General features: G+C 40.8%; 1 protein-coding gene across 1 annotated transcript in view; it reads left to right on the top strand.

Moving 5' to 3' along the window:
• Nucleotides 1-16,909, top strand: part of CGAS (cyclic GMP-AMP synthase) — a 29,174-nt gene extending 12,265 nt beyond the window's left edge. Inside the window, exons 3-5 of the mRNA XM_054492994.2 lie at nucleotides 154-390; nucleotides 11,818-11,920; nucleotides 15,027-16,909. Of these exons, the coding sequence (XP_054348969.1) occupies nucleotides 154-390; nucleotides 11,818-11,920; nucleotides 15,027-15,378 (692 nt within the window). The 3' untranslated portion in view covers nucleotides 15,379-16,909. The remainder of the gene's footprint in view (nucleotides 1-153; nucleotides 391-11,817; nucleotides 11,921-15,026) is intronic.
• The last annotated feature ends 1,935 nt before the right edge of the window (nucleotides 16,910-18,844 follow it).

Genomic DNA, 18,844 nt, shown 5'->3' with positions numbered 1-18,844 from the left:
CTTCGCCTTTTAGAGCCAGTTTCGTTTTACCACTAATGTTTACTTCATACTTAGCACGCCAGAGATCTTCAATTATAGTTACATTATTTCCTCTGTATTTCCAGAGAAAATTGGATTAATAAATACTTTCTTTTCTTTTATATGTTCAACCAGATACAGATGTCATCATGAAGAGGAAAAGAGGAGGGAGCCCTGCTGTAACACTTCTTATTAGTGAAGAAATATCTGTGGATATAACCCTGGCTTTGGAATCAAAAAGTAGCTGGCCTGCTAGCACCCAAGAAGGCCTGCCCATTAAAAACTGGCTTTCAGCAAAAGTTAGGAAGCAACTAAGACTAAAGCCATTTTACCTTGTACCCAAGCATGCAAAGGAAGGAAATGGTTTCCAAGGTATTTTAAATATTAAAGTTAACTTAAAGACGTAAAAGAGTTGTTAATGTTGTATGTTCAGGCAGTATAAGATCAACAGCCAACCAATGCTGTTGTCATTTCAAGAGCCATCAGGCAAAATAGGTTATAAGATGGGAGTCTGGTGACAGACAGAATTGAAAAGGGCAAAGTTGTAGTATTAATATCAAATACTCAGCTTTAAAATGTCTAGTAATCCATATTTGAATTTTATTTTATTTATTTATTTATTTTTTCGGTAAAGAAAAGCAGTATTGGCCTTGGAGTCAGACTGCCCTGGTTCTGAATCCTGAGGCTCCTTCTGCTAGTTGTGTGAATTCGAGCTAGTTATGATGCTTTCTAAACCGATTTGCTCATCTGTACACTGTGTTAACCAAAACTACTTGAAAAATTCTGGAAAGATAAAATGTGCATGCAGTTCTGTGGCCAATTCTGTTCATGCCAGTTATACGTTATTACATATTAATATTATCATTAGAGTCTAGAATCTCATTCTCAGCCCTGGTTCTCTCTTTCCTTCATCTTCCCATTCCACTGCTCCTATGCAGTGTGTCTCAGCCTCACAGATCAGGATGGGTTTTCAGGCTGTGCTCTTGGGTAAAATTCAACTTCCAAGAACCAGACTGAGTTGGTCTACAGCTAAAACTTTATAATGGTGATATTTTTGAAGGTAGAAGGGAGTAACTTTTTTTTTCTTTCTTTCTTTTTTTTTGTTCTGAAACAGAGTTTTGCTCTTGTTGCCCAGGCTGAAGTGCAGTGGCACAATCTCAGCTTGCTGCAACCTGCGCCTCCCGAGTTAAAGCGATTCTCCTGCCCCATCCTCCCGAGTAGCTGAGACTACAGGTGCCCGCTACCATGCCTGGCTAATTTTTTTGTATTTTTAGTAGAGACGGGGTTTCACCATGTTGGCCAGGCTGGTCTCAAACTCCTGGGAAGTAGTTTTTTCCTTTGTGATTTAGTCTAAAAAAAAAAAGAAAGTAGCTGATTATTTTCATTTTCTCCCATAGATTTATATAGGACTTTTGGCACCTACTACTATTGGATTCCAGGGAAATTGAAGGGGACCATAAAACAAATGAACCAAGTTATAAATGAGTATTGCTGAAAAAAGCCCAGAAATAGTCAATCATGCTTAGTTTGATGGTTTGTGTTTTTGTGGACACACATCATAACTTCATATATTGCATACGTAGAGGAATCATTTTCTGTAAGAAAAATAGTCTATGAAGGGTACTTACGTATATCATTATTCATGTTTTTACAAAATGAATTATAGCTTTCTGCAAAGAGGTTGTTCTGCAAACTGAACAATTTTTAAAATAGCTGCCCCAGGAAACCCTCACTGTAAGTGATACAGAAATTGCAACAGGACCCCATACCATCTCTTGCTGACTCCATACTGTCCTGGGGAACACTGGAAGATAAATCACCTTAGAGACGAAGAAGAGTCCTTTGGTGGCCCTGTGGCCTATGTGGTTAGGCAGTTCTTTTTTTTTTTTTTTTTTTTTTTTGAGATGGATTCTTGCTTTGTTGCCCAGGCTGGAGTGCAGTGGTGTGATCTTGGCTCACTGCAACCTCTGCCTCCTGGGTTCAAGCGATTCTCCTGCCTCAGCCTCACGAGTAGTTGGGACTACAGGCGCGTGCCACCACGCGAGGCTAATTTTTGTATTTTTAGTAGAGATAGGGTTTCACTATGTTGGCCAGGATTGTCTCCATCTCTTGACCTCGTGATCCACCTGCCTCAGCCTCCCAAAGTGCTGGGATTACAGGCATGAGTCACTGCACCTGGCCATGGTTAGGGAGTTCTTTGCATTCTTCCATTAAAATGAAAGAAAGTGAAGGCTGGTGCTGGATGCTTAGCTTCACCTCTGCTTTCTGTTACCCTTGGCTGTTCTGCATCTGCCATCATTCCAGATTATGTATAATTAGACAAAACTCTGCTTCTGTGTATGTGTGTGAGTGTATGTGAACAGAGGGACTTAACAGTGAAAATATTTGTACTAGATTGGAGACACTTATAACACCTGCTGTATCTTTTCTTTCTCTAAACATTCTACTAGAAATTCCCTGGTCTCACAAGCTATATTTTTAAAAATATTATGTTTTTGTTTTTATTTATTTTTATTTGTTTATTTTTTGAGACAGAGTCTCACGGTGTCGCCCAGGTTGGAGTGCAGTCGTGCAATCTTGGCTCACTGCAACCTCCACCTCCTGGGTTCAAACAATTCTCCCACTTCAACATCTCGAGTAGCTGGGACTACAGCTGCACGCCACCATGCCCAGCTAATTTTTTGTATTTTTAGTAGAGACTGGGTTTCACCATATTGGCCAGTCTGATCTCGAACTCCCAACTTCAGGTGATCCACCCATCTCCATCTCCCAAAGATTACAGGCATGAGCCACCGTGCCTCGCCTTGTTTTTATTGATTTTTGATTAAAAATTTTAAATTTTAAAAATCGACCTGTTTCAAAATAATACCAGTTTTATTACCAAGGATATAATTTATTTAAAAAACAGTTTATGATTTACTTGCAGTTTTTTTGTTCTTAAGATAAAAGGACAGTCAAAATATGAGGTTTTTAACCCACTCAAAAAAATGGTCAGCCAGGCACACTGGCCCGTGCCTATAGTCTCAGCTACTCAGGAAGTTGAGGTGGGAGGATTGCTTAAGCCCAGAGGTTCAGGGCTATAGTGAGCTATGATCATGCCACTGCACTCCATCCCGGGTAACATAGCAAGAAGTCCTCTATACGCCACCCGCCAAAAAAAAATGTCTCCGGACAGTTTAACTCAACATAGGTAAATTAACTTGTTTCATTACATTATCTGTTTTTAGATACTGGTTTTTAAATTTTGATTTAATTTGTTTCATAAATTTATAAAGTATATACGTGGTTCCAAAGTCAAAGCTGTGGAAAAAGGTACAGTTAGAGAAACATCTTCTGTTCATGTCCTCTCCATGCTTTTCTCTCCTTCCCTGATTAGAAACATTTTTAATTGTTTTTAGTTTACCCTTCCATGTTTTATTTTTTATTTTATTTATTTATTTGTTTTTGAGACAGTCTCACTCTGTTGCCCAGGCTGGAGCACAGTGGGGCGATCTTGGCTCACTGCAGCCTTCGCCTCCCAGGTTCAAGTGATTCTCCTGCCTCAGCCTCCTGGAGTAGATGGGATTACAGGTGTGTGCCACCATGCCTGGCTAATTTTTGTGTTTTTAGTAGAGATGAGGTTTCACCACGCTGGCCAGGCTGGTCTTGAACTCCCGACCTCAGGTGGTCCACCCACCTTGGACTCCCAAAGTACTGGGATTACAGGCGTGAGCCACCGTGCCTGGCCTTCCGTGTTTTAAAAGTGTAAGTAAATATATTCTCTCTCTCTCTCTCACTCATATAATGGCTCAAACCTATAATCCCAGTACTTTGGGAGGCTGAAGCGGGTGGATCATTTGAGCTCAGGAGTTCGAGACCAGCGTGGGCAACATGGTGAAAGCCTGTCTCTACTAAAAATACAAAAATTAGCCAGGCGTGGTGGTGCATGCCTGTAGTCCCAACTATTCAAGAGGCTGATGTCAGGTGATCACTTGAGCCCTGGAGGTTGAGGCTGCAGTGAGCCAAGATGGTGCTACTGCACTCCAGCCTGGGCGACAGAGTGAGACCCTGTCTCAAAAACAAAGAAAAAGGTGTGCCTTTTGTTTTAAAAAGGGGATGGCATATAAATGTGTATATAGTATATAATATAAATTATATACAATGTTTTATATTATATGACATATTACATATAAATTATACATAATATATTACATGTAAATACTTATGTAAATATATTCATATAAATATATATATTTAATATATATATTTAAGATAAATCAGGTAAAAACTAAGGAAATCTGGATAAAGTATAGACTTTAGTTAACAATAATGTATCAGTATTGGTTTATTGTACCAATGTATTTTATGAATATGGGATGTTAATAATAGGGAAATGGGGGTGCAGTGGCATGTGCTTATAGTCCTAGTTTCCTCAGCCTTCGGGAGGCTGAGGCAGGAGGATCATTGAGCCCAGGAGTTAGGGTTGTTCTTCTTGGAGCTGAACTCCTGGGTTCAAGTGATCCTCCCGTCTCAGTCTCCCACTTCCCAAATAGCTGAGATTACAGGTGCACGACACTGTAATCAGTGGACATGTTTTCAAGTGGGTTTAAAACTTGGTATTTTGACTGTCCTTTTATCTTAAGGACAAAAAGCTGCAAAAAAATTATAAGCTGTTTTTTATAAGTGTATTATTGGTAATAATACTGGTATTACTTTGAAAAAGGTAGATTAAACATATAAATATTAGATAATATACTAATTTATATACATATAAAATATATTTGTATGCCACCCCCTTTTAAATAAAAAGTACACCTTTTTTTTTTTTTTTTTTTTAAAGTAGACACAGGGTCTTGCTATGTTGCCCAGGCTGGTCTCAAACTCCTGGCCTCAAGCAGTCCTCCCACTTTGGCCTCCTAAAGTGCTGGGATTATAGGCATGAGCCATCATGGCCAGACCATATGTTTTTCTTTATAATTTTATTAATTTGGTTTATTTTTTAATTTTATAGAAGCCCTGCTCTCAGATATAACACTTTTTTTCTTTTAATTTAACAAGATATTTTCTATCTCACTCCATACCTCTATATAGAGATAACACCCATTCCTTTTTAAAGTCTATTTTTATAGCTGGTCAAAGAGTAAATCGTTATGTAATATTGCTAGGCATTTCCCAGATCTCCATAGGCATCATTCCAATTTGCTTTTCCACAGCAATGTATCAGAGTACCTGTTTCACTCTCAACCTCACTGACTTGTTAAACTTTTTGCCAATTGAAATTCTTGCCAGTAGTCCAAAAAGTGAGAAATGATATCTCAGTGTAGTTTATTTAAAAATAAACTTTTCGTTTTAACATAGTTTTATATTTACAGAAAAATTGTGAAGATAGTACAGAGAGTTCCCGTATAACCCCATACCCATTCCCCTCGGGTTTTTTCTGGGGGAGGTAGTGGGGCAGAGTTTCACTATGTTGTCCATGCTGGTCTCAAACTGAGCTCAATGATCCTCCCGCCTCACCTTATCAAGTAACTGGGACTACAGACACGTGCCACTGCAGCACCCCCATTTTCCTGTTATTAATATCTCACATTAATACAATACATTTAATAATTAATAAACCAATATTGATATATTATTGTTAGCTAAGGGCTATATCTGCTGGGCACAGTGAGTCTTGCCTGTAATCCCAGCACTTTGGGAGGCCGAGGTGGGCAGATCACCTGAAATCAAGAGTTTGAAACCACCCTGGCTAACATGGCAAAACCCCGTCTCTACTAAAAAAATACAAAAATTAGCCAGGCGTGGTGGCATGTGCCTTAGTCCCAGCTACTTGGGAGGCTGAGACAGGAAATCACTTGAACTCGGTGGGTCGAGTTGCAGTGAGCCAAGATCATGCCACTGCACTCCAGTCTAGGTGACACAGCGAGACTCCATTAAAAAAAAAAAAAAATTCTATACTTTATCCAGATTTCCTTAGTTTTTCTTAATGTCCTTTTACTGTTCCAAGATCCCATTTAGGATACCATATTGCATTTAGTTGTCATGTCTCCTTAAGCTACTCTTGACTGTGACAGTTTTTTGGTTTTAACAGTTTTGAGGAGTACTAGTTAGGTATTTTGTAGAATGTCCTTTACTTGAGATTTCTTTATTATGTTTCTTATGATTAGATCAGAGTTATTGGTTTGGGGGAGGAAGGTCACAGAGGCAAAGTGCCATCCTTATCACATTTTATCAACGGTACGTGCCACCTTTCTTTACAGTCATATACAGTTGACCCTCAGGATTGGCTCCAGGGTACCCTGCAGACACCGAAGTCCACAGATGCTCAAATCTCTTACATAAAATGATATAATACACTTGGCCCTCCATATCTGTGGGTTTCAATTCACAGTTGGTTGAATTCTCAGATGTGAAACCCTCATATACAGAGGGCCCACCATATTGTGTAGCTATCCCTGAACTCTTTATTCTGTCCCATTAAAATCTTTGTCTATCTTTGTACCATGTTGTTGTACATAATGTAGCTTTATAATTAGTCTCAATATCTTTTAGGGCAAGTTCTACCACTTTGTTTTTCTCCAAGGGTGTCTGAGAGAGTCTTGACCCTTTGCATTCTCGTATAAATTTTGAAATCAGCTTGTCAGATTCCACAAAATACTTTTTGGAATTTTGATTGAGATAATGTTGAATCTATAGATAAATTTGGGGCCAGGAATGATGACTGATGCCTGTAATTCCAGCACTTCAGAAGGCTGAGGAAGGAGAGTTGCTTGAGGTGAGGAGTTCAAGACCATCTTGGACAACACTGTGTAAAAACTCTAGCCAGGCGTGGTGGCTCACGCCTGTAATCCCAGCACTTTGGAAGGCCGAGGTGGGTGGATTACAAGGTCAAGAGATCGAGACCATCCTGGCCAACATGGTAAAACCCCATCTGTACTAAAAATACAAAAATTAGCTGGGCATGGTGGCACGTGCCTGTAGTCCTAGCTACTCGGGAGGCTGAGGCAGGAGAATCGCTTGAACCCAGGAGGCAGAGGTTGCAATGAGCCGAGATCGTGCCATTGCACTCCAGCCTGGCGACAGAGAGAGACTCCGTCTCAAAAAAAAATTAAAAAAAAAAAACTCTCTATAAAAGTTTTTATAGAGAGTTGTGAGTCTTCATCTCTATAAAAACTTTTTTAAAAATTAGCCAGGCGTGGTGGTGTGCACTTGTAGCTTGTAGTCTTAGTTATGCAAGAGAATCACTTAAGCTCAGGAGTTTGAGGTTACAGTGAGCTGTGATCTTGCCACTGCACTCCAGCCTGGGCAACAGAACAAGACACTGTCTGTATTAAAAAAAATAAACATGGGAGAGAGTTGATATGTTAACAATATTGAGTCTCCCAATCCACTTATTTAGATCTCCTCTAATACTTCCCAGCTTCACTCAATAGCATTTTCTCTGCAGAGGTTTTGTATATCTTTTGTTAATTTATTCATAGGTAATTGATCTATTTTAAAACTATTTATTTATTTATTTATTTTGAGATGGAGTCTCACTCTGTCACCCAGGCTGGAGTGCAGTGGTGCGATCTCGGCTCACTGCACCCTCCACCTCCTGGGTTCAAGCGATTCTCCTGCCTCAGCCTCCTGAGTAGCTGGGATTACAGGTGCCCACCACCGTCCCTGGCTAGTTTTTGTATTTTTAGTAGAGATGGGGTTTCACCATGTTGTCCAGGCTGCTCTCAAACTCCTGACCTCAGGTGATCTGCTCACCTCGGCCTCCCAAAGTGCTGGGATGACAGGCGTGAGCCACTGCACCTGGCCAAAACTTTTTATTATGAAAATTTTAAACCAGTACCAAAGGAGACTGGGCTGGGAGTGGTGGCTCATGCTTGTAATACCAGCATTTTGGGAGGCTGAGGTGGGTGGATCACTTGAGCCCAGGAGTTCAAGCCTGGGCCACGTGACAAAACCCTGTCTCTTCAAAAAATACAAAATAAATTAGCTGGGTGTGGTAATATGCACCTGTTGTCCCAGCTATTTGGGGGGCTGAGGTGGGAGAATCACTTGAGCCTAGGAGGTCAAGGCTTCCGTGAGCCGACATCATGTCACTACGCTCCAGCCTGGGTGACAAAGTGAAACCTTGTCTTAAAAAAATGATAAATGACTGGGAGCGGTGGCTCACACCTGTAATCCAAGCACTTTGGGAGGCCAAGGCAGGTGGGTCATCTGAGGTCAGGAGTGCGAGACCAGCCTGGCCAACATGGTGAAACCCCATCTCTACTAAAAATACAAAATCAGCTGGGCATGGTGGCGCATGCCTGTAATCCCAGTTACTCGGGAGGCTGAGGCAGGAGAATCACTTGAACCTGGAAGGCAGATGTTGCAGTGAGCTGAGATGGTGTCACTGCACTCCAGCCTAGGCAACAGAGCGAGACTCAATCTCAAAAAACAAATAAATAAAAAAAAAATGCATAAACAAATAATAATTTTCTTATATTGGCTGGGCACAGTGGCTCACATCTGTAATTCCAGCACTTTGGGAGATGGGAGGATTGCTGGAGCCCAAGAGTTCGAGATCAGCCTGGGCAAGGTGGAGAGACCCCGTCTCTACAAAAAAATCCAAAAATTAGCCAGTCATGGTGATGTATGCTTCTGGTCCCACTATTGGAAAGGCTGACATGAGAAGATTGCTTGAGGCTGGGAAGTCGAGGTTTCAGTGAGCTGTGTTCATGCACTCCAGCCTGGGTGATAGAGGGAAATCTTGTCTCAAAAAATGAAAGAAAAAAGTAATAATTCCCTAATATCAAACACTTATTCAGTATTAAAATTTCCACTTGTCTTGTAAGTGTCATACTTTTTTTGTATGTTTGGATCAGCCTGTTTGGATCAGGATTCAAATAAGGTTCATACATTGTGACTGACCAATATGTCTGTTAAATGTCTGTTATATCTCTTTTAACTCATAACTTCCTCTTTCATAACTTTTTTATTCCTTGAATAAAATTTACTCAATTTACTTCAATTTACTCATTGAAGAAACAGGTTATTTTTCCTGTAGAGTTTCTCAAAGAGAGGATTTTGTAGAGTGCATTCTAGAAGTGTCGTTTAGCATGTCCTGCTTTCATCCATATTTCTTTTTGTTGTTGTTGTTGTTTTGTTTTTTTGAGAGGGAGTTTTGCTCTTGTTGCCGAGCCTGGAGTGCAATCGCCCGATCTCGGTTCACTGCAACCTCCGCCTCCCAGGTTTAAGTGATTCTCCTGCCTTAGCCTCCAGAGTAGCTGGGATTACAGGCTTGTGCCCCTATGCCCGGCTAAATGTTTGTATTTTTAGTAGAAATGGGGTTTCACCATGTTGGTCCAGCTGGTCTCGAACTCCTGACCTCAGGTGATTCACCGCCTCAGCCTCCCAAAGTGCTGGGATTACAGGAGTGAGCCACTGCGCCAGGCCTCATCCATATTTCATTAGCAGTTAGATCTAGAAGGTAATTGTTGGGTGGTTTTTTTGTTTGTTTTTTGTTTTTGTTTTTGTTTTTTGAGACTGAGTCTCACTCTGTCATCCAGGCTGGAGTGCAATGGCATGATCTCGGCTCGCTGCAACCTCTGCCTCCTGAATTCAAGCAATTCCCCTGCCTCAGCCTCCTGAGTAGCTGGGATTACAGTTGTGTGCCACAATGCCTGGCTAATTTTTGTATTTCTAGTAGCGACGGAGTTTCGCCATGTTTCCCAGGCTGCTCTTGAACCTCATACCTCAGGTGATCTGCTCACCTTGGCCTCCCACGGTGTTGGGATTACAGGCATGAGCCACTGCACCCAGCCTAATTGCTAGTTTTTATACTATTGTAAGTAACATCTTTCTAAAAATTTCATTTTTTGTTTATTGCCATATATCAAAATACCTTTGATTTTTGTGTCCATAATCTTGGTAACTCTTTTAATTGATTTGGTGAATTTATTTACATTTTTTTTTCTTTTTTCTTTTTCTTTCTTTTTTGAGATGGAGTCTCACTCTGTTGCCCAGGCTGGAGTGCAGTGGCATGATCTCGACTCACTGCAACCTCGGCATTCCAGGTTCAAGGGATTCTCCTGCCTCAGCCTCCCAAGTAGCTGGGACTATATACAAATACATACATACATGTGGTATGTGTAGGCACACGCCACCACACAGGCTAAGCTAATCTTTCTATTTTTAGTAGATATGGTGTTTCACCATGTTGGCCAGGCCGGTCTCCTGTCTCGGCCTCCTGAAGTGCTGGGATTACAGGCATGAGCCACCATGCCCAGCATTGTAGATTCTTTTGTATTTCCTGTATATGCAATTACATCACCTATGAATAATGATGGCTTTGTTTCTCTCTTTCCAGTGTGTAACCCTGTTTTTCCTTCCCTTACTGTGCTTGCTATGACACTCAGTGCATGTGGAACAGAAATAGAGATAACAGATGTTTTGCCTTCTTTCTGATTTCTCTCTCCAACTTTTTACCTCACATAATGATTGTTGCTATAGTTTTCTAAAATCTACCTTTTATGGAATCAAGTGTCCATCTAGACTTAAATTGCTAAGAGGTGTTTTTTTAATGATGAACGACTATAGGATTTTAAGAGCTTCATTTTCTTCATCTATTGAGACAATCACGTATTTCTCTTCTATTCTGTTAATGTGACAGATTATATTGATTGATTTTTCTGAAAAATCATTCAGATTATAAACCACTTATAGATTGCCAGTATAAAACCACGAAGTAACAGGATGATGGTCAGAGCATAAAAGAGCTAGCCAGGGTAAGACTCGGGGAGAAATCTTTTTTTTTTTTTTTTTTTTTGAGACAGAGTCTTGCGCTGTTGTCCAGGCTGGAGTGTAGTGGCGCGATCTCGGCTCACTGCAAGCTCCACCTCCTGGGTTCATGCCATTCTCCTGCCTCAGCCTCCCAAGTAGCTGGGATTACAGGTGCCCGTCACCATGCCCGGCTAATTTTTTGTATTTTTAGTAGAGGCGAGATTTCACTGTGTTAGCCAGAATGGTCTTGATCTCCCGAACTTGTGATCCGCTCACCTCAGCCTCCCAAAGTGCTGGGATTACAGGTGTGAGCCACCTCGCCCAGCCGAAATCATTCTATATTTACACAAACTCTCATAAATAAGAATAAAGGAAATGGTCCTCAATTCATTTTGTATTAATATAGAACCTGTAAGGATGCTACAGAAAAAGTGAATAAATTGATTCAAATTATTATTGAAACAAAATATTTAACAAAGGGAATTTAGCAATATATAAAAGGTAATACATCTTACTATTGCTAACTATATTAAGCTGTGACTTCCATTTTTTTTTCAGTTAGGCCCATTTTTTGTCTCAGTGTACTTATTTTTATACGTAATTATTTATCTGTTCACTTCTTTTGATTCACTCCTAAGATTTTTTCAGAATATTTTCTTTTTCTTTCTTTTTTTTTTTTTTTTTTGATGGAGTTTTGCTCTTGTTGCCCAGGCTAGAGTGCAATGGTGCGATCTCGGCTCACAGCAACCTCCACCTCCCGGGTTCAAGCGATTCTCCTTCCTCAGCCTCCCGAGTAGCTGGGATTACAGGCATGTGCCACCATGCCAGGATAATTTTTTTCGTATTTTTAGTAGGGATGGGGTTTCTCCATGTTGGTCAGGCTGGTCTCGAACTCCCGACCTCAGGTGATCCACCCTCCTTGGCCTCCCAAAGTGCTGGGATTACAGGCGTGAGCCCCCATGCCCAGCCCCAGAATATTTTCGTGAGGGAAACCACTTGAATATTGTTTAGATATGGATGCTTTGGGTAAAGTGCTTTTTTGTTTTTCTTTTTGAAATTAAGAAGAAACATGGCGGCTATCCTTCTCTCACATCGAAAAGGAAATTTTGAACAATCATGGAAAATCTAAAACGTGCTGTGAAGACAAAGAAGTGAAATGTTGCAGGTAACAGCCTTATTTTGTTAAATGACAGATTATCTATGGTATGCTTAATTATTTGTTGACTCCACACCTCAGACCTGAAGAGCTAAGCTGGGTTGGGTCTGGGGAGCGGGGCAGGATTGGGTTGAGCTGGGGAGAGTGTGAGTATGAAACCAGAGAAGCTAGATCCAAAGGGCCAAGGAAAGGGTGTTGTTAGAAGGCAAGGCTAGGGAATAGTAGTTCTGAACCCTGGATCAGATGAATGTGTTTTTGTATAGATGTATCAGTAGGACAGAGTGAGAGGGTATGAGCACTAGCCATGACAATTCAATGGGTCTTAGTATTCTGCTTGTTTAAAAGTAATGGATATTAATGCCATATAATTGGAGGAGGCCAAAAGGTCGCTCTTGTTAGATACTGGGCTTGCTTTGGGATAGTTGGGTTGTGTTGATGGCTAGGGATTGATTGGCCAAACTGAAAACAACACTAAGTGAGTAATTTTTTTTTTTTGAAACAGACTTTCACTCTGTCACCCAGACTGGAGTGCAGTGGCACAATTACAGCTCACCACAGCCTTGGTCTCCTGGGCTCAAGCAATCATCCTACCTCAGCCCCCCAAGTAGCTGAGATTACAGGTGCATGCCACCATGCTCGGCTAATTTAAAAAAAAATTTTGTAGAGGGCCTGTTGGCTCACACCTGTAATCCCAGCCTAGCAACATGGTGAGACCCCGCCTCCATAAAAAATTTAAAAATTAGCCAGGCATGGTGACTGGTGCCTGTGGTCCCAGCTACTTGGGAGGCTGAGGTAGGAGAATGGCTTGAGCCCAGAAAATCAAGGCTGCAGTGAGCCATGATCGTGCCACTGCACTGCAACCTGGGTGACATAGTGACACCCTGTCTCAAAAAAAATTTTTTTTTATTGGTAGAGATGGTGGTCTCCCTTTGTTGCCCAGGCAGGCTGGTCACCAACTCCTGGGTTCAAGTAATCTTCCCGCCTTGGCCTCCCAAAGTCTTGGAAGTACAGGGATGAGACACTGCACCCCACCATTTTTTTTTGTGATGGCATACACACCATAAAGAACTAAGATTGAAAAGGAATTTTTCATTTGAGTTTCTAAAGTTGGCCAGTATTGGCCAGGCATGGTGGCTCACGCCTGTAATCCCAGCACTTTGGGAGGCCGGGGCAGGTAGATCACCTGAGGTCAGGAATTCGAGACCAGCCTGGCCTACATGGCGAAACCCCGTCTCTACTAAAAATACAAAAATTAGCTGGGCGCAGTGGAGCGTGCCTGTAATCCCTGCTACTCAGGAGGCTGAGGCAAGAGAATCACCTGAACCCGGGAGACAGAGGTTGCAATAAGCTGAGATCATGCCACTGCACTCCAGCCTGGGCAACAGAGCAAGACTCCATCTTAAATAAATAAATAAATAAATAAATAAATAAATAAAGTAAGTAAGTAAGTAAGTTGGCCAGTATAAAGATCACAAGAGTTAAAAAGTCAAAACAAAAATGTCCAACATGCAGGCACAGAGGTTCTTTAAGATCTCATATGCAGGCTTTGAAGCAAGCATTAAGAAAACTATATTGTTGGCCGGGCACAGTGGCTCACGCCTGTAATCCCAGCTCTTTGGGAGGCCGAGGCAGGTAGATCACCTGAGGTCAGGAGTTCGAGACCAGCCTGGCCAACGTTATGAAACCCTGTCTCTACAAAAATGCAAAAATTAGCCGGGCGAGGTGGCATGTGCCTATAATCCCAGCTACTTAGAAGGTTGAGGCAGGAGAATCGCTTGAACCCAGTAGGCAGAGGTTGCGGTGAGCTGAGATCACACCACTGCACTCCAGCCTGGGCAACAGAGCAAGACTCCGTCTCAAAAAAAAAAAAAAAAGAAAAATAAGAAAAAGAAATATTGTTGATAAGGCTAAATAGTTTCATAAATAGTACATTTTGTCAACTACTAAATAACTAGATGAGATGGCAGATTATCTATGGTACTCTTAATAATGTAAATAACTTTGTGATACAATCAGTGGATTTTAAAAAAGAGAAAAATTATATTAAATTTGCAGTTCAATAAAGTAAAATAATTTTATAACAAAACAAGATTTTGGATTGCTTGAGGGGGGTGAGGGGAGGGTCAGAGGTTGCAGTGAGCCAAGATTGTATCACTGCACCCTAGCCTGAGTGACAGAGTGAGACCCTGTCTCAAAAAAAAAATAGTATAAATATCTGTTAGCTTTATACAGTTGAAGAAATTGATAGAATATATTTAAGCTAAGAATGGGAAAGAGAGGGAAAAAATGCGTTTTTGAAACTTCAAACCATATATTTGAAAACATAATCAGATTTTAGTGTGACTGTTGTATTTATGTTATTTATTTTATTTTAATTTAATTTTATTTTATTTTATTTTATTTTATTTTGAGATGGAGTCTCACTTGTTGCCCAGGCTGGAGTGCAGTGGCATGATCTTGGCTCACTGCAACCTCTGCCTCCTGGGTTCAAGTGATTCTCCTGCCTCAGCCTCCCGAGTAGCTGGGATTATAGGTGCACGCCACACCTGGCTAATTTTTGTATTTTTAGTAGAGATGGGGTTTCAGCATACTGGCCAGGCTGATCTCGAACTCTTGACCTCATGATCCACCTGCCTAAGCCTCCCAAAATGCTGAGATTACAGGCATGAGCCACCGCACCCGGCTTTTTTGTTTTTGTTTTTGTTTTTGTTTTTTTTGTGTGATGGAGTTTCGTTCTTGTTGCCCAGGCTGGAGTGCAATGACGCGATCTTGGCTCACTGCAACCTCTGCCTCCTGGCTTCAAGCGATTCTCGTGCCTCAGCCTCCAGAGGAGCTGGGATTACAGGTGTGCACCACCACGCCCAGCTAATTTTTGTATTTTTAGTAGAAACAGGGTTTCACCATATTAGTCAGGCTGGTCTCAAACTCCTGATCTTAGGTGATCCCCCCGCCTCAGCCTCCCAAAGTGCTGGGATTACAGGCGTGTCTCACCATGCCTGGCCTATATTTATGTTATTACATATCTTTATTGTTTATGTTTTTGCTATGAGATGCCTAAAATCCTTTGTTGAATGTAAATAAGTAAAAATAAGTGTTTTCCTTTTTTATTCAACAGGAAAGATTGTTTAAAACTAATGAAATACCTTTTAGAACAGCTGAAAGAAAGGTTTAAAGACAAAAAACATCTGGATAAATTCTCTTCTTATCATGTGAAAACTGCCTTCTTTCACGTATGTACCCAGAACCCTCAAGACAGTCAGTGGGACCCCAAAGACCTGGGCCTCTGCTTTGATAACTGCGTGACATACTTTCTTCAGTGCCTCAGGACAGAACAACTTGGGAATTATTTTATTCCTGGATTCAATCTATTCTCTAGCAACTTAATTGACAAAAGAAGTAAAGAATTTCTGACAAAGCAAATTGAATATGAAAGAAACAATGAGTTTCCAGTTTTTGATGAATTTTGAGATTGTATTTTTAGAAAGATCTAAGAACTAGAGTCACCCTAAATCCTGGAGAATACAAGAAAAATTTAAAAAGGGGCCAGGCGCTGTGGCTCACACCTGTAATCCCAGCACTTTGGAGGCCGAGGCAGGCGGATCACTTGAGGTCAGGAGTTTGAGACCAGCCTGACCAATATGCTGAAACTCCATCTCTACTAAAAATATAAAAATTAGCCAGGCATGGTGATGCATACCTGTAATCCCAGCTACTTGGGAGGATTAGACATGAGAATCATTTGAAGCTGGGAGGTGGAGGTTGCAGTGAGTCAAGATGGCACCACTGCACTCCATCCTGGGTGACAGAGCAAGACTCCCTCTCAATAAATAAATAAATAAATAAGAAAAATAAATTAGGAAATTCTTAAAATAATTTTTTAAAAAAGCAACAAAATAACAAAAATTAGTGACTGTAATAATTGGAATGTTTGAAATTTGTCACAGCAATAATTGACTAAAATGAATGTAAATAATTATTCAGTTTTCAGTTTGTTGTAATAAACTCTAATCAGTATAAAGTATTGACTATCCTAGGAAAAAGATTAGTCAAGGAATAAGAAACAAAAGTAGTATTTGAAATCTAAAACATTACCATGTTTGCTTTATCATGCAGGCAAATAAATAAATAAATCACATTTTCAGGTTGGAATAAAAAAAGATAAAGTACATATCACCTTAATTAAATTCATCAAGTACTTACTGAAAAACAGCTCTCCACCGTGCCTGGCCAGGAAATACATAATCTTTTTTTTTTTTTTTTTTTTTTGAGATGTAGTCTCGCTCTGTCGCCCAGGCTGGAGTCCAGTGGCATGATCTTGGCTCACTGCAAGCTCTGCTTCCTGGGTTCATGCCATTCTCCTGCCTCAGCCTTCTGAGTAGTTGGGACCACAGGCGCCCGCCACCACACCTGGCTAATTTTTTGTATTTTTAGTAAAGACCGGGTTTCACCGTGTTAGCCAGGATGGTCTCGATCTCCTTACCTTGTGATCCGCCCACCTCAGCCTCCCAAAGTGCTGGGATTACAGGTGTGAGCCACCGCGCCCAGCTGAAATACATAATCTTAAAAGAAAACAGAAGATACTTTATTTTAATATGTGTGACTAAATGTAAAACCTAACTTATTTTCTGTTATCTATTTATTTTTACTTTCAGTAACACTTTTTTTATTTTTAGGTAGCATTTAGCCTAGAGGCAACTGCTGTTTGTTAAATTTTTCCTGTTCATATATTTTGCACATTTTCTTATGGGTTAGTTTTCTTCTCATTGTTTTGGGAAGTTCTTAATATATTTGGGGTACTTATCTTTCATTTGTTGTCTGTGTAACAAATAACTTCTGCCATGTGGGTTGTCTGCACCTTTTTTGGTGTCTTTTAGTAAACAAGGTTTTTTGTTTTGTATTGTTTTGTTTATTGTAAAGATTTTTAAATTTTAATGGAGTTGATTTTTTTCTCATTCAAGCCTTTGAGAATAAATTGAATTTTTTATGGTTTTTGCTTTATACATCTTGTTTAACAGGCTCTACGTTTGAACATACTAAGAGAAACATTAGACATTTGAAGAGTTTTGGGGACAATTAATGATAAATAGACCACTATGCAAATAAAATAATCTAAGCAATTTTTTTTTTTTTTTTTTTGAGACAGTCTCACTCTGTCGCCCAGGCTGGAGTGCAGTGGCACGATCCTGGCTCACTGCAACCTCCTCCTCTTGGTTCAAGCAATTCTCCTGCCTCAGCCTCCCAAGTAGCTGAGACTACAGTTGCATGCCACCATGCCTGGCTAATTATTTTTGTATTTTTAGTAGAGACGGAGTTTCACCATGTTGGTCAAGCTGGTCTCGAACTCCTGACCTCAGGTGATACACCCATCTCAGCCTCCCAAAGTGCTGAAATTACAGGCGTGAGCCACCGTGCCTGGCCAATCTAAGCAATTTTTAACTCCATAAGAAAAATGAATGCGTGAAAGAAAAGTCTGATATGAGAATATTGTTCAGCTGTTTAAGTATTGACAAAGTCATAGTAATGTAACCATTGACTATTAATCTTATTGAAGTTATGGACTGTTGTCAACTTTAAAAAAATTAAAAGCCAGGGGCGGTGGCTCACGCCTGTAATTCCAGCACTTTGATAGGCCGAGGCGGGCGGATCATGAGGTCAGGAGTTCAAGACCAGCCTGGCCAACATGGTGAAACCCCATCTCTACTAAAAATACAAAAACTAGACAAGCATGGTGGTACGTGCCTGTAATCCCAGCTACTTGGGAGGCTGAGGCAGGAGAATCGCTTGAACCCAGGAGGCAGAGGTTGCAGTGAGCCAAGACTGTGCCACTGCACTCCAGCCTGGTGACAGAGCGAGACTCCATCTCAAAAAAAAAAAAAAAAAAAAAATTAAAAAAAAATTTTTTAATGAGAAAAGAAAAAAAGAAATTATGATTACCCACTCTGTGGTTAGGATAGGACAATAGGCTTAGTTTCTGTATGGTGATAGTGGTAGGGAGATTACATTAGTTTCCTGTGTAGCAATTAACCACAACCTTAGAGGCTTAAAACAACTCATATTTATTATCTCACATTTTCAATGGGCCAAAGTTCTGGGTGTGGCTCTGCTCAGAGTCTCTCAAGGCTATAATTAAGATGTCAGCCAGCACTGTAGCCTCTTCTGAGGCTTGACTGGAGAAGGATCCATTTTTGTTGGCAGAATTTAGTTCCTTTACATTTGTAGGACTGAGGGCTTCAGTTTCTTGCTGTCAGCCAGAGGTTGCCCTCAGTTCCTAGAAGCTGTCTTCAGTTCCTTACCATGTGAGCCTCCCAACATAGGCAGCCCACAACAGTAGCTCGATTCTTCAAAGCCAGCAAGCGGGGTACTCCAGCAAGAGGAGTGCTACAAACTTGTTTAACACAATTACATACACGTAATTATGTACAGTCCGTTGCCTGTACGGTATTCTATTGATTGGAAGCAAGTCAAAGGTCCCACTCATACCCAAGAGGAGAGGAATCACTCAAGGGTGTTCTTGTTGTCTCAGATGCCAGCGATACAGTTAGGGGAAAAACAGTTCCCATAAGACCACCCTCATTTCTGTCAACAATTGCAGTTTCAAGGGATTCCTAAAACCACCCTGAGGTTTGATGAAAGACTCACAGAACTCACTGAAACCACTATGCTCATGGTTGCAGTTTATTATATAGTAAGCATGCAAGTTTAAATCAGCCAAAGGAAGAAGTGCATTAGGCAGAGTTTAAGAGAGTAGCAAACACAGCACTTTCTGTTGTCTTTTGGTGGAGTCATGGACATGTTATTCTCTTGGCATCAATGTGTGCCGATACAGAATATTGCCAGCCAGGGAAGCTCACCTGAGCCATGTCCAGAGTTACTGCAGCTCATGGTTGGCTGGCCGTATGTCTAACCTCAGTCTCCAGCTCCTCTGGAGGGCAA

The sequence above is a fragment of the Pongo pygmaeus genome, chromosome 5, assembly GCF_028885625.2.
Source record: "Pongo pygmaeus isolate AG05252 chromosome 5, NHGRI_mPonPyg2-v2.0_pri, whole genome shotgun sequence".
In the NCBI taxonomy this organism is placed as follows: Eukaryota; Metazoa; Chordata; class Mammalia; order Primates; family Hominidae; genus Pongo; species Pongo pygmaeus.
This window is presented reverse-complemented; position numbering and strand designations above follow the sequence as displayed.